Source organism: Vicugna pacos, chromosome X, assembly GCF_048564905.1.
Source record: "Vicugna pacos chromosome X, VicPac4, whole genome shotgun sequence".
Classification (NCBI taxonomy): domain Eukaryota; kingdom Metazoa; phylum Chordata; class Mammalia; order Artiodactyla; family Camelidae; genus Vicugna; species Vicugna pacos.
Window position 1 is genome coordinate 55,037,683 of NC_133023.1, and position 20,367 is coordinate 55,058,049.

The 20,367-nt window shown below is 41.1% G+C and overlaps 2 protein-coding genes across 2 annotated transcripts; both read left to right on the forward strand.

The window, feature by feature from the left end:
• The first annotated feature begins 77 nt into the window (after positions 1 to 77).
• Positions 78 to 13,158, forward strand: NONO (non-POU domain containing octamer binding). The gene is made up of 11 exons (XM_006217647.4): positions 78 to 213; positions 5,727 to 5,885; positions 6,759 to 6,952; positions 8,154 to 8,455; positions 9,051 to 9,146; positions 9,340 to 9,536; positions 9,870 to 9,954; positions 10,364 to 10,466; positions 11,043 to 11,082; positions 11,312 to 11,421; positions 12,135 to 13,158. The coding sequence occupies exons 2-11, from the start codon at positions 5,735 to 5,737 to the stop codon at positions 12,267 to 12,269; spliced, it is 1,413 nt and encodes a 470-aa protein (XP_006217709.1). The 5' UTR covers positions 78 to 213; positions 5,727 to 5,734; the 3' UTR covers positions 12,270 to 13,158.
• Positions 13,159 to 13,563: 405 nt separating this feature from the next.
• Positions 13,564 to 17,317, forward strand: ITGB1BP2 (integrin subunit beta 1 binding protein 2). The gene is made up of 11 exons (XM_006217646.4): positions 13,564 to 13,856; positions 14,118 to 14,167; positions 14,258 to 14,314; positions 14,392 to 14,537; positions 15,221 to 15,315; positions 15,417 to 15,475; positions 15,618 to 15,688; positions 15,808 to 15,907; positions 16,176 to 16,289; positions 16,538 to 16,600; positions 16,934 to 17,317. The coding sequence occupies exons 1-11, from the start codon at positions 13,793 to 13,795 to the stop codon at positions 17,159 to 17,161; spliced, it is 1,047 nt and encodes a 348-aa protein (XP_006217708.1). The 5' UTR covers positions 13,564 to 13,792; the 3' UTR covers positions 17,162 to 17,317.
• The last annotated feature ends 3,050 nt before the right edge of the window (positions 17,318 to 20,367 follow it).

A 20,367-nucleotide genomic window follows, 5' to 3' on the forward strand; every position in this document is an offset into this window, starting at 1 on the left:
CAATAAGATCGAAGGAATGGTGGAAAAACGATTCCGCCTCTGGAGATAAACCTTGATTGGCAGGTCGGCTAGCCAATTGAGAATGCCCCTTTGTACCCCTTGGGAGGCACCGAGCTCCGTCGTCTCGTTTCCGGCGGTCGCGCGCTCTTTTCTCGGGACGGTAGAGGCCGTGTAGCGTCGCCGTTACTCTGAGGAGAAAACAGTCGGTAGAGGGTGAGTTTGGGGACGACTGAGTTCTTGTTCGAGAGGGGAGTAACATTTCTCGCGACAATCTGTGAAAGAAGAGCCGAGGGCAAGGCTGGGTTTGGAGGGAGATGGGCCGTTCGCTCCGAGGCCCCTTGAGGCCTTGTCCCTGCCGCCACACGGCCTCCTCAGCCCACCCGCGGGGGCCCATCGCTCTCAACTCGCCTCGCCTTCTGCTTTAACCTGGTTCGCATTTCCCTTCCCGCCCTGTTCCTTTGTGCGACTCATCCTGGAATCTAAGCCCTGTCAGTAAGTTCCCTGGCCCTGGAGCCGCCGTGGGCCTGAGGGTGTGGGGTCTATTATCCGAGAGCCCTGAAGTCGCGGCTGGAGGAGGAGGCGCTTTGTCGGGCGCTCCTCCTCTCGGCCTAGCGAGGCCATTAATTCCGAAGGAGAAATTGGGGCCCCCCGAGCGATGTTTCTTTGTCAGAACTCTTAGCTGGGAAGTTCATTTGCTAGTGCAGATCCCGCCGCTTTCGTAGGCAGGTTCCTGGAGGCCTCTTTTTTTTTTTTAACTCTTGTTGCCTAGCTACCCGACTCATTTATGGCATCACTTTTTTAAATGAAAATTAATTTTATGGATTTCCTATCGAGTATTTTCCATTTGGAGAAACTGTTGTCGTAAGCTGACACTTTTCTTTGTGTTCTTAACAGACAAGTCGAGGTTAGAGGGGACTGGGAGGCACCTTGCTATCTTCAGTTTAACTTGAGGTAGGGGGTAAGGTTTACCAGATAAAATGCAGGACACCTCGTTAGATGTGAATTTCACAAAAACGACAGATTATTTTTTAGTATACATTGCGTGGGACTTACACCAAAAACCACTCATTTTTTAAAAATCTGAAATTCAAATTTAACTGTAGTGTATTTTTATTTGATGAATTTGGCAACTCTAATGGAGGGGGGGCTATTGGCTAGATTTATACTGTGTTCTTATCCAACTTCCTTGTTACTGATTGAAAGGCCCTAAGAGACTCTTAGGAAGGGACCTTACCATACCAGTGCTTCCTATAGCTTTCAGGCTCTCCATCTGGGAGATTTTTACCTGATTTTCCTCCACAGTTTCCACTTAAAAAGTTGATCCTTTTCCTGGAAATTAAGGGGACATTTATTTAGATTTCAGAATGTGTAATTTAGTATTTGGTCCTGTATCTAAACATTTGTGCAACTGCGTTGTGCCTGATAGCCCCAGTCTTTCTAACAACAATACGTACTTCCTCTCCAGAAAGTCCATCAGAGTTAGTCCTTAGGACAGATGAGTAGACCAAAATATTTACTGCTCATCTTTGTGCTTTGTTCTCTTCCCAGAGGCCCAGTGGTCAGGGGGCAGTGAATTTATTACTCAGAAGAGATATCTGCACATATTTCCAAATTACATTGGTGGTCATCATCAGAAGTGGATGATAGATAGGGACAATACTTACTGAGTACTTGCTACCCTGTGGGCACTGTTTTAGGAGATTTATACAATGATTAGGGTTCATCATTGAATGCCTGCTTGGGAAATAACCTGAAGGGAAAGATGATAAAGATTAGCATTCTGGAGACATTTATTTTAAAAAACACAAAGGTAGGCAATTTGGTTGTAAAACATGATTTTTGCTAGAATCCAGAAGAGGGGAAGAATGTAATTGATGACATTTGTCTAACTGGAGCACCCACCATATGTAGAAATAAGGGTAATGGTTGCCAGCAGAACAAGTGACAGCTGTGTACATAGTCTCATTTAATCCTTAAAATAACCAGCCCTGTGAGATAGATGTTACCCCCATTTTATAGGTGAGGAAACTGAGGCCCAGAGGTTGACATGCTAGTAAGTTTTTGTATTCTAAACCCTAAAATCAAGGTGAGTGCATTTTGTCGCATTGATGAATATGAGCTTTACAGTTCAACAGACCTGAGTTCTACTCCATGCTCCATCACATTTGTGTGATCTTGGACGTGCATCAGTTTTCTTATTCAGAAGAATAATAGTTGTGAACACTAAATGAGATAATAGAGATTTAAGCACAGTGCTCGACATAAAGTGATCGATAAATATCTGGTATTATCATCTTAACTACCAGGCTATACTTTCTAAAACCAAAAGTAACCTACCTTGAAGTCATCTTAAATGCTTTACAACATCCCAGTGCTTTATCCTCAAGGAGATCATTTCTACTAACAAGTTGTAAAATGGCCTTTTTGAAATGGAGTGGTGAGGTGTGGTTAAGATTTAAATACAGAGTTTTTATAATTTTTCAGCTTTGAATGGATCTCTATAAGAATTTCTATTAGCATATAAGTTGTGGATTCCTGAGTGGGATGCTGGGGTGTTGAGGCTAGGGCCAATGACTCCTAAATTAAAAGCTGGAGGGGAAAAAAGGCTCTTTGGATTCTAGCCAGAGGTAAGAAGAACTAGTTGGAGAGATGGCTGTGAAAATAATTTCCGTTTCTGCTATAGACCACTTTGGGGTCAAGGGACTGGGGAGGTGTTTTAATACGTGGGACCCAAATAGGAAAAGATCTGATTTTAATGTCCACCTTATGCATCCCCAGCTGTGGCTGCAGTAGACTTTAAATTTTGTATGTTTTAATTTTCTACTTTTCTATCTTATTCTTAAAAACATGATTTCCTTTTTTTTAAAATTATCCCATTTGCTGTGAAACTGCTAAACTTACTCATGGTATTCAAAGTTGTTACACTATGTGGCAAGAGTCACAAAGACATTGAATTGTTCTATGTTTAGAATTTTTCCTAAGGAAATAAACATAAAGCTGTAAGCAAGAAGATATTTATTGTGGCATTATAATAGGAAAAAAACTAAACAGCCAAAACGTCTCATAGTAGGGAGTAGAGTAAATTAGTGTACACCCACGTGGACTTTATGTAGCCATTAAAAGTTGGAATTATGTTGACACTGTAGAAATGAAGGGGTGATATACAATGATGCATTTATGATTGCAGTTATTGAAATGATAATGTATGTCTTAAAGGTAGACAAGCAAAAATGGAAATTGTGGGAGGAGTATTTACTCACGGATGTGCCCCCAAGATTTAGCTGTGAGCATTGTTTATAATGGCAAAAAATTAGAAACAGTCCAGGTGCCCAACACAATAGGGGCTTGGTTGACAGCTGAATACTGTGTTCATTAACAATTAATGTGAAAGATTCAGTGATATGAGAGCTGTCCGTTGTGTATCATTAAGTAGAAAAGGTAGGTTACAAAATAGTTTTTATAATATCCCATTTACAGTACGTACAAATACATAAATCAATGAAAGAGTATATACCAAAATTAACAGTGTTTAGTGGTCGGTCTTTGGGTTTTTGTTTTATTTTTGTTTTTATTTCTAAGTTTTCTGTATTAAAGATGCATTTTGTAATAGGTACCTTATTAATGAGAAACATAAGATTGATGAAATGATATAAATGTGAAAATTCCAGTCTTGGCTTAAACGTCTTATTTTCCAGTGTAGTTAATAACCTCACAGCTGTATTTAAAAATGCAGTCTTCCCCCTTCACCTCCTGTCCACTTTTCTGGCTCCCCTACTTCTTTTATTTACCCCCAGTAGTTAACCTCTTCTTAAGTACTATCTAATTTAATTATTATATGTCTTGCTTTGTCTCTCACTGGAAGGTTATCCCTGCTGAAGGCAAGAATCTTTGCTTTGTTTGTTGATGAATCCCAAGCACCTACAGTAGTGCCTAGCAAATAGTAAGCATTCAGTGACTATTTGTTGAAGTAGTAAAAAAAAAATTATGAATAACCTACAAGCAGAACAGTTTTCATTTTTGCCTGCTTTCTGTTTCTGGTCTACATTCATGCATTTTTAGTAAAACCCCTTCCCTCTTAAAGCATCAAACATTTTCATGTTTACATAGTCTTTATATTTTTAATGCTGTGTAACATTCTACTGTATTGATGTACATAACCTATTAAAAACATTGCCCCTAGTGTTGGATATTTAAGTCATTTTTATTGTTTTACCATAGAGTCCATTACATTGATTAGTTCATGGATATAGTTTTTATATTTTAAAATTCTTAGGATAAATTTCTAGAAGTAGGATTCCTGAGTTAAAGAATATGAACATCTTTATAGCTCTTGTTACCTATTTTCTTAATGAAACAACTTATAGATACAGAAATTAATAATTGCATTGATGTTTTCAGTTTTGGTAGGATATGATGTGAAATGTACTAAAGCTTTGATACACGTAAAAGTATTCTTAATACGCATCATCCAAAATCAAGTTATCAAGCCTTAGATAAACAACAAGTTTCTATTGTATAGCATAGGGGACTATATTCAACATCTTGCAGTAACCTATAATGGAAAAGAATATGAAAACAAATACATGTATGTATATGTATGATTGAACTATTATGCTGTACATGAGAAATTGACACACTGTAAACTGACTATACTTCAATAAAAAAGTACCAGTTACCAAGCCTTTGTCACATTTGCTTCATCTGAGGAATATAATTTATTTTAAAGGACTCACACAATGTTACCAATACAGTATTCAGTAAAAAAAGGTCCTTTTCTGCAATTTAAGTTAAATCTGGCTGGAGGGTCTTTTGTTTAGGGGGAAAGATTAGGATTGATTTTGCCCTTTTATTTACTGGAGAACTGCCTTTGGATGAGGAAGATGGTCCTCAGCTTAACTTGATCCATTAGGAAATTTCCATTTTTAAACCATCAAATGACAGAATTTAAGATTTTGTGATTGTATATTCTTTTCTGTGTTTGCTGCTTTTATTGCTTTGGTAGTCATTTATCTTTCCATTGTGAATAGTAACAATGTTTACTGAGTGCTTACTATATGCCAGTACAGAACTTGCGTCTTCACATTTAATTAATCTTCATAGCTACCTTGAGAGATAGGTATTTTTATTATCCCCTTTATAACAGCTTAAGAAACAGGTGAAATAATTTACTGAGTAGTACATAGCTAGTAAGTAAGTGTTAAGACCATGCTTCAAATCTAAGTATGGCTAACTCCACTGTCCATACATTTCCTGCTGTTCATTTCACAGTATCTGCAGTAGGCTAGGACTGCGAGGTGCCAGTGAAGAATAACTTATTTATTAGTTTTTGTGATAGCTAGAATCTATTTCAATCATAGTGTTTTTTTAAATGTGCTTTAATGTTATTATCCCCTGGCTTTAATATGATAGGGCCAATTTTTAAGAAGTAGAAGCTTTGGGGGGAGGTTTGTTATTGATGCACATAATTATTGAACTGGAAGTTTCCTCAAGTCATTCTAGTGCAAGCTGTTTTTATCTAGTACTTGACTATGGTTTCTGTGTGCAACACAACTGCTAGTGCTGGTTGTTTTTAGACTTTTGAATTGTACTCCTTTGCCATACTTGCTCAAAATAACCAATTGTTTGGATTTGGCAAAAGCCAAGATACCACATGTAAGTCATCAGGAAGATGACTGACTGTGTTCTTGGCACTGAATGTATTTGACATTACACATTTTTTTTTCAAGGTGTAAAAATGCAGAGCAATAAGACTTTTAACTTGGAAAAGCAAAACCACACTCCAAGGAAGCATCATCAGCATCACCATCAGCAGCACCACCAGCAGCAACAGCAGCAGCCACCACCTCCACCAATACCTGCAAATGGGCAGCAAGCCAGCAGCCAGAGTGAGTACATGCTAGGTAATGGGGTAGAAATAGGTTCCCTCTTGGGAACAGTTTCTTGATTTTTTAGATTATACTCTTGGGGTTATAAAGGAATAGGCCTTTGTGGCACACCTTTGTTGTTCTTTTCACTATTTACCTCTTAAGGCTTCTTAGGATAGAAAAGGGCTGATTCTCTGAAATAAAGAGCAGACAGACATGTTGTAAGGATAGCAGTTGAGTACAGGTTGCTTTGCTGTATTGGCACATTTTACTGCTAAACACATGGCTGCGTGTTTTACCTCAGAGCTTGGTTCTTAGAGGTAATCATTTTTAATCAGTAAAAAGTCTTTAAAGTATGTTCCCATCCATTCAGCAAACTTTGAGCACCTGTTGTATGCCTCCAAGACTAGAAGCAACCTCAACCCTCTTTATTTCTAGAGAGTCCTACAAAGAATACTCTTTCCTAACTCATTTCATTTCATTCCATTACCCCAAGCCTGAAAGAGTGGGAACTCTTAAGATTATGAAGATTGGTGGGAGATGGGAAATGGAGCAATTATGTCTTAAAAGTCTGATCCCTTCTGACATAGGGACTTGCTTAATTTTATGTTTGACCAAAAAGCTCCTGTATTGTCTTTCTGTCTCTGACTTGTTCTGTGTTGACTCCTGGCCCATAGTACAGCTGTTGAGAAGTCCCCCAGATCTCTGCACACTGCTTTCACATTCTAAGGTGCAATTTACTTATAAGTGGTTGGTGGATGGATTTCATTGGGAAATAGTGTTTGACTTCTCTATAGCAATTAAGTTTCCTAATCTAGCTGCACTTGTAACTATAAGAATGTGACTGTAAATCTCTTTCCCCAATCTTTTGAGTGACTGTGTGTCGTCTTTCAGATGAAGGCTTGACTATTGACCTGAAGAATTTTAGGAAACCAGGAGAGAAGACCTTCACCCAACGTAGCCGGCTCTTCGTAGGCAATCTTCCTCCTGACATCACTGAGGAGGAAATGAGGAAACTATTTGAGAAATATGGGAAGGCAGGCGAAGTCTTCATTCATAAGGATAAGGGCTTTGGCTTTATCCGCTTGGTGAGCAACTGTGGGCTTTTACAGCATGTACTCTAAAATATGGGGAAGCTGGGGAATGATGGATATGGAAAATTAGGAAGTAGAAAGAATTCTCAGATGGTGTTTTTTTAAAAGCTTTGTGATTATATAGTTGGTGGAACAGGACAGAAAAATGCAGATTTTATTTTTATTTTTCCTCATAGGTTTTTGTTTTGTTTCAAAGGTCAACTCAGAGTTAATACTGTTTTATTTATACTCTTCCCCTATTTACTACCCCCATAAATATTTGAGTAAGTTAGATTTTTTTCAGAAAAATGGAAAAAGGTTTTTGTTTTAGTAATGATCAAGGTTTATATAATTTATTTCCAAAGCCCTAACACATGTATTGTCTCACTTAAGACTCTTCAAAACCATGAGAAGACAGTTTTAATTGTATCTACTTTAAAATTTTTTTGATTGTGCTGAAATACACATAATGTAACATTTATTTTATCATGACCGTTTTTAAGCGTAGATCTTTTTTTAAAATCTGATTTGATTTAGGAAATGTGTTTAAGTATATGGAGGGAAACCTTTCTAGTCATTATCTATCTCTGTAAATAAGGAACATAATGTGCTAGCAAGATCACTGGATATGATCAGAACTAGTCTTCATTCCAGGTCTACCACTAATCAAGACTTTGTAGGCAAGTCATTTTTTCTGAGGCTCAGATTTCTCATTAGTAACATGGAGGGGGATCCCATCAAAGTCTGTGGCTCTAAAGAAGCCTCTTGGAGGGCCTGATGGTTCTGCTTAAACCTGTATATAGCTAGCTAAAATTAAAATATTGTGGCTGATATATTGTAAGGGTAGGTTTTATGCTGGTCATTGTTGCCCAGATGATCTGCTACCACTTCAGAGAATAACCTGTGATACTGATGACCATGTAAGTGGTATTAACTCTAGAATTTCCAATTGATTTATTGCAAGGCCATCAGAGCAATTAGGCTAACCAAAGACTTATCTGAAACACATGACTCCATTCTTCCATTTCTAGTCATGTTTCTTTGTATGTGTGTTGCCAAGGGGTTTGTTTGTTTGTTTTGAGACATTGGGGTATTGAGCTATGCTACTTCAGACTCTTGATGGCTATGCAGGTGGTCTTTGTCTAACTGACAAAGTTAGACAAAACTGACAAAATAACTGACAAAAACTGTTATTCTGACGTCCTTTGCTTCCTAGGAAACCCGGACCCTCGCAGAGATTGCCAAAGTAGAGCTGGACAACATGCCACTCCGTGGAAAGCAGCTGCGTGTGCGTTTTGCCTGCCATAGTGCATCCCTTACAGTCCGAAACCTTCCTCAGTATGTGTCCAATGAACTGCTGGAGGAAGCCTTTTCTGTGTTTGGCCAAGTGGAGAGGGCTGTGGTCATTGTGGATGATCGAGGAAGGCCCTCAGGAAAAGGCATTGTTGAATTCTCAGGGAAGCCAGCTGCTCGGAAAGCTCTGGACAGATGCAGTGAAGGCTCCTTCCTGCTAACCACGTGAGTGAAGGGTCATTTTTAGAAATATACCTTAGGTTGCTACTTCCTTCTGTGGTCTTGGGAGTTAACCTCTAGGAACCGTGTTCCTGTGTTCATTTAAAGACTTGATACAATTCAGCTTTGTAGTAAGGTTTTCAGTGTAATCTTAAATGAATGGAAATGGTATGAGAATTAAGAAATAAAAACCTTTTCAGTCTTTTGGAAGGTTTTTATTTAATCAGTGTTAAATCTCCCCTTACTTTGAAGTTTTAGAACTCTGAAAAGTTGTTTTGTGCATGCATCATCTCAGTATTTATCCAAAGTCATTATCTTGAGTTCTGTGGATACCAGATATATAGGCTGCACTTAATTACTCTACCTACTTAAAGGCTGTATTCAGAGATCTGAAACCTGACTTCATCCTGTCAACCACATAATTCAACATAATGTCATTAAAAGGACTCAGTTACTTGGGGCTGGGTATAAAAACCCCTTCAGAATTATGTTTAATTGTCTAGTCCTGACCCCAACTAGTTCATTGTGCCAGTGACACATGTAGAGAGGTAGCCTAATGTAGGGTATAATTTGATTAACACTGAGTTTATTTTTCTCCCAGATTTCCTCGGCCTGTGACTGTGGAGCCCATGGACCAGTTAGATGATGAAGAGGGACTTCCAGAGAAGCTGGTTATAAAGAACCAACAATTTCACAAGTATGTGGTCATGACAGATTCCCTGTTAGGGTGTTTGCCTATTCTTAAGGAAGCTTGTAAAGGGATATATAAAAGAGGCATGTCTTTGCTATATGTGTTCACTGGCAGCCATTATCTTGGCCCTCAGGAGGAATGCAGTGCTTAGCTGGGGGAATCTTGGACAGTTTTAGTAACCCAGGAACCTTGTCCATAGGGAGAGAGAGCAGCCACCCAGATTTGCACAGCCTGGCTCCTTTGAGTATGAGTATGCCATGCGCTGGAAGGCACTAATTGAGATGGAGAAGCAGCAGCAGGACCAAGTGGACCGCAACATCAAGGAAGCTCGTGAGAAGCTGGAGATGGAGATGGAGGCTGCTCGCCATGAGCACCAGGTCATGCTAATGAGGCAGGGTGAGTATAGGCCTGTAAGTCTTAAAACTAGAAGAAGGACAAAATAACTTTTTTCAGGTGTTTCTTTGTATGGATCAGTAGAGAAAGACCTAAACTTCTACTTTTATTCTCTGAAATATTTTATTGATCTTGGTAGGCAAATGAGCTTGGAGATGTGGGAGAGGATACTGGATTCTGTGGAGAAGGAAATAATAGGTTTGACTTCATTTTTGGAATCTGGATACCTCAGATGGCCACTCAGATTAAATATCCCCTTTGCTTTCTGTATCTTTGGAAAATAATTGGGCTTGTATGAGGAGAATGAAGAATACTCTCAATCTGTTATTTTTCTAGATTTGATGAGACGTCAAGAAGAACTTCGGAGGATGGAAGAGCTGCACAACCAAGAAGTGCAAAAACGAAAGCAGCTGGAGCTCAGGTAACTCTTTTTCCAAATGTTCTTTCTCTGACAACTCTAAAAGGTAATGTCTCACTCCTGCTTCCTACCGCCATGCTACCCTCATGCATTTGTAAATGTGCTGGCTGCTTCTCAAGTTCTCTCTTTAGATGGGAGGTGTTTCAGCTTGTGGTTCTAGGAATTACCTGGGACCGCACCTAAAGAGAAAGCAGCTGAGTGCTGGTCTCATGAGGCTGGCTCCTTTGGGAAAGAACTTTTTCCCCTGAAGGACACACGTGGGTTGCTTTAGGGCTGGGCACATTTAACAGTGAGTTTCCTGGAGAGATGATAGTTTTCAGTAGGCTCTTGATCTCCTTGGCCGAGTCCCCTATTAAGATAATCTGCTCAAGTTCTGGAATGCCTCTGCTTAAATATCACGGTGACTCTGTAGGCAGGAGGAGGAGCGCAGGCGCCGTGAGGAAGAGATGCGGCGGCAACAAGAAGAAATGATGCGGCGACAGCAGGAAGGATTCAAGGGAACCTTCCCTGATGCGGTATATCTCCCATGTGCCCTTGGTATACTAGGCCAGTCATGATATGACAAACCCACCATGAATTGTCCATTAGGACTATAAAACACACCAGGCTATGACCGATTTTTTCATTCTGACACTCTTTTTAGAAAGAAACATTCATAAGACGGAAAGGTAAGGTTTGAAGAGGAGCTCTTCTTGCCTCACAGGCAATTTAGGATGAAAAGCTGTGGCCCAGTGTATGCTGTTTAAACTCAGTGACTACAGGATGAAATATATCCAGTCCTGTAGCAGCCTGCCTTGACTAGTCTTCTGATGTCCTCGGCAGTTGTACAGGTTGGAGCCCTAGAAGAAATCAACTCTCTCTCCCCTTTCATCTCCTTCTATTCCTAGTAGGAAACTGACTTGTGTCCTAGTAGCTCTGACCTTGAACTCATTGTACAACTAGCAAGGAGCTATTGATGTTCCTCAGCTTGGTCTCAGTGCATTTAGGATGTGTTATCACTCTTGTTTCCCTCAGTATATGGTACTCAGTGGATTGTGGTAGAATGAATGCAGTGCTGTCTTGGACTGTCTTGAGTGTTTTTTGTTTTTCAGAGAGAGCAGGAGATTCGGATGGGCCAGATGGCTATGGGAGGTAAGGACTTAGGAGGTTAATGGCTCTGATTTCCTTTTTTGTTTTGTCTCTGGTGAACTATGTAGCTTCTCCTACCTAGTCCAGATTTAAGGGCTTGGCATTTCTGGGAGCATCATCTTGGAGGGAGGGTAACATGTCTTAACCCAGAGGTCTTGTTGAATTGCTTCCTTTGGCACAAAAAAGATTGACAATCTCTGTCTCCTATACTGATCACACTACTATGTTTTAGGTGCTATGGGCATAAACAACAGAGGCGCCATGCCCCCTGCTCCTGTGCCAGCTGGTACCCCAGCTCCTCCAGGACCTGCCACTATGATGCCAGATGGAACCTTGGGATTGGTAATAAACTTCAGGGCCTAATAACTCTGGTGATAGGAGAAAGGACTTTGCTTTCGTGGTCCCTGGGCCTGCCATGATCTTGCAACAGATACCAGTTTTTAGGATCGTTGTTACCCATAAAATGTTACCTCAAGATCTTTGTTTTTGAATCTTGTGGAAACCCAGTCTTAAACTATATTTTATCTAGGAATTAAGCAAATACCTCTGTCTTACTGGCTAGTCTTGATTGACTGTTTAGTTGCTACCCTGGGTGAATAGGTTCTTTTTTAGAGGGAAGGCAATGAAGGCTAGGCATTACCACATAAAACAGACGTGAATCCAAAAGCTATATGGCTCATACAATCCTGAGGTGCTTTTAGTTCTAGTGTCAAACTGTTAAAATTGGATAGGCTTAAAGTTGCTGAGGTCAAGAGTGATGATCTGCCCTTGTCCATATACCTAGTTCAGGAAAAAGGACTTAGCTTAGAACTTACCAGCCTAGGAATTTAGTGTGTAATAATGCTTAGCCTATAGAAATAGGGATAAAAAGTTAAAGGTAGAATAGTTGGGTGGGTCCTTAATTCAGGCCTTCCTTTCAGGGACATTCAGTAGTGACAGGCTTAGTCACCCTTACCATCAGAAGCCTTGAATAGTTGAGTGGAAATGGACTACAGATTATTGGGAAGCTTATGGCATAGGTTCTATTATAATGTTCCTCTTTTTTTCTCTTTAAGACCCCACCAACAACTGAGCGCTTTGGCCAAGCTGCTACAATGGAAGGAATTGGGGCAATTGGTGGAACCCCTCCTGCATTCAACCGTGCAGCTCCTGGAGCTGAATTTGCTCCAAACAAACGTCGCCGATACTAATAAAATTGCAGTGTCTAGTTTCCCAAAACCCTTAAAAGAAGGACCCTTTTTGGACTAGCCAGAATTCTACCCTGGAAAAGTGTTAGGGATTCCTCCCAATAGTTAGGTCTTCCCTGCCTGTACTACTCTAGGGAGTATGCTGGAGGCAGAGGGTAAGGGAGGGGCGATATTTAACAAATCAGTTCTGTGTGGTATATCCTTTAACTAGCCATTTCTGTGTGGTGCATTCCTGAAGTCTCATGTAATTGTTGAGAGTCCGGGAGGGGCAGGGAGCCATGGAAAATGGATCCAGTTAGAGCCCCCCGTTAATCTTAATCATTCCACTCTTTGTCCATCCTGTTCTATTTGCTTTCTTGTTCTTACACCCCCCCACCCCAGAGACACTGCCACATATACCACAAAAACCAAACATACCCCAATGACCTTGGCCCCATTGCTCCATTCACTCCCAGGTGGGAATTCAGGCAAATGTCCACAGAGGTCACAGAGAGCATACATACGGTTCTGTTGTATCCCATATATTACCCCTTCATGTCCTACGGAAGACATTTTCTCTTAGAGGTTTTCATTTTAGTATATCTTTAAAAAATCTTGTGTTAACTTGCCTCCATCGTTTTCTTGGGTAAGAACAACCCAGGAATGGCCCTTTTGTGTCTATGATGTTGCTGTTCACAGCTTTTTTTGATAGGCCTAGTACAATCTTGAGAACAGGGTTGCTGTATGCTGATGGTCGGACAGTAGCTCTTAGCCTCGCCTATCTTAGGTAGTTACGCTGTGCATTTTTTATTGGTGTACCATGTTTGATTTGTCCCTGATATCTTTGGAGTTTTCTGAGAAATGGAGAAGTAATGCAACAGCAACTTATTAAAATACATTTTAAACCTTTTAATTTTCTGTGCTGTTTTTGAAGGGAAAGGGAGGGAGGGGAGTTCCGTCTTGGATGAGCACAAGGCTGTAAGAATAATCCGTTATGACCATTTGCTTAAAGTATTAATCACCCATTTAGGCTAACACGAAAGTTGGGTACATACTATGGCTGAACTGTTTGACAAAAGGTCCAGGGCTATTCATGGTAGACAGAAGTAATGAGGGTAGGAGGAAAGTGGCTGCTTTGAAAGAGGAAGAAAATGGGCTGGAGGAATAGGGGTACCCTCACCACGCTGGGAGGGGTCTCAAAATTGGTATTCATTTCTGAGCAGCTGCTGGTAGGTCAGAGGCTTGGAATTGGCATGGTAAATCTAAAACTGTCTCAGCAGTGGTTAGCTGACCTCACCCAAGTTCCAAGTCCTACTCTGCCTGATCCTTTTTTCTTGAGCCTCAGAGCTAAAATGTTCCTGAGCTCTTTCCTATTGGCTGGGGAGGCCAACTGAAGTTCCCTTGCCCATGTTAGGAGGTGTACGCCTCCTGAACTAAAGATAGAAACAGCTGGCCCTTCCAGGCAGCTAAAAGCCTCCGGACTAAGAGGTGTTCCCCACTCAGCAGCCAGACTCCTTGAAATACCCTTTCATTCTACCAACGCCTCCATGTCTCTTCTCTGTCATAACAAAGGCTGCGGGCAGCACTTTGACCCCAAAACCAACCTTCCTGGTGAGTAATCCTGACCTTGCCAAAGGGGCTCTGGGTGCTGGGGGAGTGGTAAGCTATGGGTAGTCTGTTAAAGGAACAGAGAAAGAAATTTAGTGTACTTGCCCTAATTTAATTGGTCTAGGTGAGCTTCATGCTTTACTGGTTTTTTGTTTGTTTCTGGCATCATCCGGAAAAACCGTAAGCATATAAACCTGGGGAAGAGGTAAGTGATATTTGATATAGTTACCTTTCTTTCCTTGATCCTTCTATTGATATCCACAGATTCCTGTTGCCATCACCCCGGGGTCCCAGTCTTCCATGATGCACTTAAGGTGAGGAATAGGCAAGGGTGGGGGATAGAAAGCATTTCCCCAAAGAAGCACACCCAGGAATCTAAGCTGAGCTGGGTCTCTTGTTATCAGGGTTGGTCCTGCTGCCGGAAGCGAACTGTAGATTTCTCTGAGTTCTTAAACATTAAGGTAAATTCTTTACTTCCTTAGATTCTGCCCCTAATAGAAAGATTCTATCCCTAATCCTCTCTCCTTGTCTGTACTAGGGCTGTACTGTGGGACCACACTGTCCTGAGAAGCTCTCTGAGGCCCCTCAACCTGAGGGCCCTGCCACAAGCAGCTCACTTCAGGAGCAAAACCCTCCGAATATGATTCCAAAGTCAGCAGAGACTTTGCGCCGAGAGAGGCCCAAGTAAAGAAGAGGAGATCCCTGGGTTTTTCCTACTTCATGGAGCTTCCTAGGAGTGATTGATGGGTCACTGAGGTTTGGGAACTAGGGACTAGAGATATGAGGAGACCCAAGTGTCAAGGTTTGGGGTACATTTTATGCCTTAAGGGAAATTCGTGTCTGGAAATTACGTCCTTTGCTCTAAGGTAGTATGGGGTGATGGGATAGATATTTTGAGTCAACAGTAGATAGCCCCTCACAAATACGTACTTAGCGATCATATGCGGGGGATTGTTGAGTATGACTTTTTTTTCTTTTTGGAAAAGAGCTTTAAAATAAGTTCTACATCAAGCAAAGGATATATTGGCAGCTAGGAGGCTGCAGAAAAGAGTGAGTTAATTTTGTGGAAATAGTAACAAGAAAAGTCATATGAGGTCTGCAATTAATAATGATGCAGTTCTGCAGAGAAATGTGATTAGATTTAGAGCAACTGAGTAAATGAGCAAGAGAAGCCCTGGGGAATTACCCGGGGTTCAAGGATTTGACATGTCCACAGGCAACAAAGGCAGTGGGGTTGCTAGCCATCTTCTCCAACCCTGCCCCGCTTTCACTAGACTTCTTCGATTCCATTACCACTGGTGGGAGTGTTGGAGCCGTTGATCACAGTTAGTGGGTCAGGACTAAATCAGACCACCCATACCCTCTAGGTCAGAGTTGCCTCCAAAACTGCTTCCACTAAATATATCCCAAGCCCTGGAAATGGCACTGGAACAGAAGGAATTAGACCAAGAACCCGGAGCAGGTGAGTGCCTAATAGGACAGGCTTCACAGAGTGGAATTTAGTGAAAGTGGCAATAAGGTAGAGGAAATGAATAGGTTCCTAACTCTATTTCCTTTGCCCAGGACTTGACAGTAGCCTGATCCGGACTGGTGCCAGCTGCCAGAATCCAGGATGTGATGCTGTAAGTGAGAGTTCGTGGAGGACTCAAGCATATGACTGAGAGATGCTAAACCTGACAGATGACTGAGTATAGATATGAGGCTGCACGGGGTACATTTTTAAATGACCTGATTCTTTTCCTGATTCTCCTTTATCTGTCTTAGGTTTACCAAGGCCCAGAGAGTGATGCTACTCCATGTACCTACCACCCAGGAGCACCTCGATTCCATGAGGGGTGATGGAGGGGAGTGGGTGGGCTGTTAGACCGGTTTCTCCCAATGTTAATCATAAGATGGAAGTGGTGGCTTATGGGGAGGGGAAAGGATATTTAGTTGAATTCTATTCCTACCTCAGGATGAAGTCTTGGAGCTGTTGTGGCATCCAGACCCTGGATTTCGGAGCATTCCTGGCACAGCCAGGATGCAGAGTTGGTAGACATGACTGGGGGAAGCATGTAAGTCCTGACTTTCCTGAACTCTTGATTCAAACCCAATTCCAGAAATAATTTCTCCTCCCTGTACCTCATGGCCAAGCTCTCTCTCTTTCCCTTCTTCGTGGACCAAATAAGAGTCTGCTCCTTATCCTTCACCAGCCCAGCGGTTTTGCAATTTGAGGCAGTGTTAATCTTTTGGAGACTCTGTCTCTTCTCCACATACACCATGAGAACTCTTCTTGGGTTAAGAGTTCATTCTTACCACTCACATTTCACACCTTCTCTTTAGCTGCCAGCATCTTGCCGTCATGATTGGCACCAGACAGATTCCTTAGTAGTGGTGACTGTATATGGCCAGATTCCACTTCCTGCTTTCAACTGGGTGAAGGCCAGTCAAACTGAGGTGAGGAATGTCTGATGCTGGATGGGCAGCCAGTGAATTGGGTGATATTATAACCTTCCAGGCAGAGTTGGCGTAGGCAGTTAACATGTAGGCTCCATTATCCTGTGAGGGGAAGGTAGAGCTGTTAGGTTGGGGGTATCTGGCTGACCTGTGGATGTAGGGATCACACCACTGGCCTGCTTCTCTGTCATAATGACTTGTTCTGACTTTCGGGGATTGTTACTACCCCTGTCATTCTTTTCTCTCAGCTTCACGTCCACATTGTCTTTGATGGTAACCGTGTGTTCCAAGCACAGATGAAGCTCTGGGGGGTAAGTGAAGATAAGGGGGCATAGGAAGGGGAGGCTGATGGGGTGAATAGGGGGTGTCTTGAGGGAAAGAGTGTAGTGGGAAAGTGGAGGTTTTCTCTTCATTTGCTTTGATGTTCTCTCCCTCTCTCTCTCTCTTTCTCCCTCTCCTCCCCCTCCCCTCTCCCCTTGCTTTCCTCTCTACCTTCCTATGATCTTATTCCTCCCCTATATTTTCTCCCACCTTACCTTTTAAAATTTTTCTCCCTGTCATTCATCACCACCTCACCCTGATCCCAATCGCTTGGATTTCCTCATTTTCTCTTCTGTGTTCCTCTATCTTTCCCTCCTCCTCAGGTCATAAACGTGGAGCAGAGCTCTGTCTCCTTGATGCCATCTCGGGTTGAAATCTCCCTGGTGAAGGCTGACCCAGGATCCTGGGCCCAGCTGGAGCACCCCGATGCACTGGCTGAGAAGGCTAAGGCAGGGGTTGGGTTAGAGATGGATGAGGAAGAACCTGAGGATTCAGATGATGATCTGAGCTGGACAGAGGAGGAGGAAGAGGAGGAAGTGATGGGGGAATAGTGACACCAGACAGTTAAGTGTCTAGATAGGCTCTCAGTGACTCCCTTAGGTTGGCCCTGTGGTGTCATTGAGCAGCAGGAGGCAGAAGGAGGGGAGAACAAGTGTCCAAACCATGCTGTTTTTTCCCTTAAATAAATCTTGTATTCTGCAGTTTCACATAGTGTCGTTCTCTCACCTCACTATCCAAGACTATATCCACTCCCCCCAACTTCCATGTGTGTTCAACACACATGGGTGAAAACAAGCACATGCACATTCAGTCTGTTCTTCACAACCACCAAGTATTTACTGAGTACTTACTGTGCACCCAGTTATGTGTTAGGTGGTTTAGAGGTATCTGAGAAACAGGCTTATTCATTCCTCTCCAGAAAATTACAGTCTGGCTGACAAGTCAAGGCTATTCTCCATGAAATAATAATAAACATTATCAGGTAGTTTAACTGAATGCTACATTGTACAGTACAGTTTTTAAAAATCGTAGGAGTTGAGAGAATGGAGTGATTAATGTGGACTGTAGTAGAAAGGGAAAGCTCCGTGGAAGAAGTACATTTTTTACAGCTTTACTGAGATACAATACACATCCCATACAATTCACCCATTCAAAGCATAAAATTCAGTATTTTTTTAGTATACTCAGACTTATGCAACCACAATCAATTTTAGAATGTTTTTATCACTCCAGAAAGAAACCCTGTACCCATTATGAGTCACTTCCTAATTTCACCCCAAATTCATAGCTCTAGGCAACCACTCATCTATCTTCTGCCTCCATGGAATCATACATTATGTGGTTGATTGTGACAGGCATCTTTCACTTAGGATAATATTTTCAAGGTTCATCCATGTTATAACATGTACCAGTACTTCATTCCATTTTTTTGCCAAATAATATTTCACTGTGTGGATATACCACATTTTGTTTATCTCTTCATCAGTTGAGGTACATTTGGGTCATTTCCACTTTTTGGCTATTATGAATAATGCTCCTATGAACATTCATGTTCCAGTTTTTATGTTGACATGTTTTCATTTCTCTTGGATATATACCTAGGAGTGTAATTTCTGGGTCAGGTGGTAACTTTTAGCCTTTTGAGGGACTGCCAGTATGTTTTCCAAAGAGGCTGCACCATTTTACATTCCCACCAGCAGTGTAAGAGGGTTCCAATTTCTCCACATCCTGGATAACACTTGTTTGTCTTTTTTTTTTTTTTTTTTTTTGTCGCCATCTAGCAGGTGTGAAGTGGAATCTCACTGTGGTTTTAATTTGCTTTTCCCTAATGGCTTATGATGCTGAGCATCTTGACAAGTGCTTATGGGACATTTGTGTATTTTATTTGGAGAAATGTCTATTCAGATCCTTTGCGCATTTGTTAATTGGGTTGTTTTTCTTTTTACTGAGTTGTAAAAGGTTGTTTTTTTAAAAATGTATTCTGGAGACAAGTCTGTTTTCAGATATATGATTTACAAATATTTTCTCCCATTCTGTGTGTTGTCTTTCCACTTCCTTGATGGTGTCCTTTGATACACAAAAGTTTTTCATTTTTATTAAGTCTAATTTATCTGTTTTTCCTTTGGTTGCTTGTGTTTTTGATGTCATATCCCAGAAACCATTGCCTAATGTCATGAAACCATGCCAAGATCATGAAAATTTACTCCTATGTTTTCAACTGAGAGTTTTATAGTTTCAAAGACCTTACATTTAGGTCTTTGATCCTTCTTGAGTTAGTTTTTGTATGTGGTATAAAGTAGGGGTCCAACTTTATTTACATTTTGCATATGGATATCCAATTGTCTCAGCACCATTTGTGGAAAAGACTGTTCTGTCCCCATTGAATTGCCTTGGCACCCTAGTTGAAAATCAATTAACCATAACTGTGAGGGTTAAGAAATGCATTTTGAATGGAAATTTGAAGAATGAGACATTTGGATGGGTATGGAAGAGTAGAGAGAGCCAAGCTTGGGTAGGAAGGTGTTTTATTTTACTTTTTGTGTTTTGTTTTAAATTCCAAAAACAATACATTGTTACTGTAAAAGACTCAGTGAAGAAGTAAATGCTTCTCTTCAGAATCTCTCCAAGCTTAGTCCTTTTGCTGCTTGTAACCACTGCTAACATATCAGAGGGTATGTTTAGGGGAGGGAACAAAAAAGTTAAGTGGAGTGTGGTTGGATTGGGAGGAGCTTAAAATTCTAGATCAAGGATTTAAAAGAAAGTTTAAAAGGCACAATAGACCGTTTCTTTTTTTTAATTTTGTTTTAGTGAGTTATAGTCAGTTTACAATGTTGTGTCAATTTCTAGACCTTTTCTTTTTAACTGTAGATTCTTAATCAGAGGAGTGATGTCTCTTTTTTGAGTCTCCCTTGAGTCAGATTTACTCCCTCAACAGGGTGGCCAAGAACCTAGGAGATTCAACCTCCAAGAAACATCAAACTAGGAAGCTCACCAAGCCTCAGATGGTCTTAAGTATTTTTCATAGCCCCCTCTCCTCCCAGGTCAGATTCAAGGAACATAAGGTTTCACTGGGAGCTAGAAGTGAAATGAGGGTGGGAGAGTGGACATGGGCAGCAAAGATGAGGGATCACAGCATAGCATAGCTAAGGATTTGGAGATTGAGGCAAGATAAGGGGATATTAGGGAATGCATCCAAAGGTATGACCTCCACCTTGCAGAGAAGTTTGATCAGAGGTAAAGGGATTTCCTGGACCTCCAGGATATTCAACAATTCTGGATCAGCTCTCTGCTCTCATTCTGTGGATTTGAAGAGCAAATCAAGTTTCCCCCTTGAACCAAACCCTTCAGATCCTTTCTAATCCTGGCAACAGCTTACTTTTAATGTCATTTTTCTGCGGGTGAGTTAACATCAATAGGGGCTTTGGAGGACTTTTTTTTAAAATGTAGAGGTGTAAAATGTATATAGAAGAGTGCATAAAGTGCACTAATATTAAATGTCCAAATTTTTTTCTATCTTATCAAAATCAGGGGACCAGCAACTACTCAGAATTCCTGGAGAGGATGGAGGTGAGGAATCAAAAAGTTCAAGTAACGCTTGTTGGATATAAACTTGATATAAAAAACTTCAAATTTGCATCATTAGTAAAGTAATGTGCTAGCTCATTTTACATAGCCCAAAGTCCAGAATGTAAGAAAGTTTCAAACAGGTGTATAACATTATTAACGACAACAATAACAATAACCACAGCTACCACTT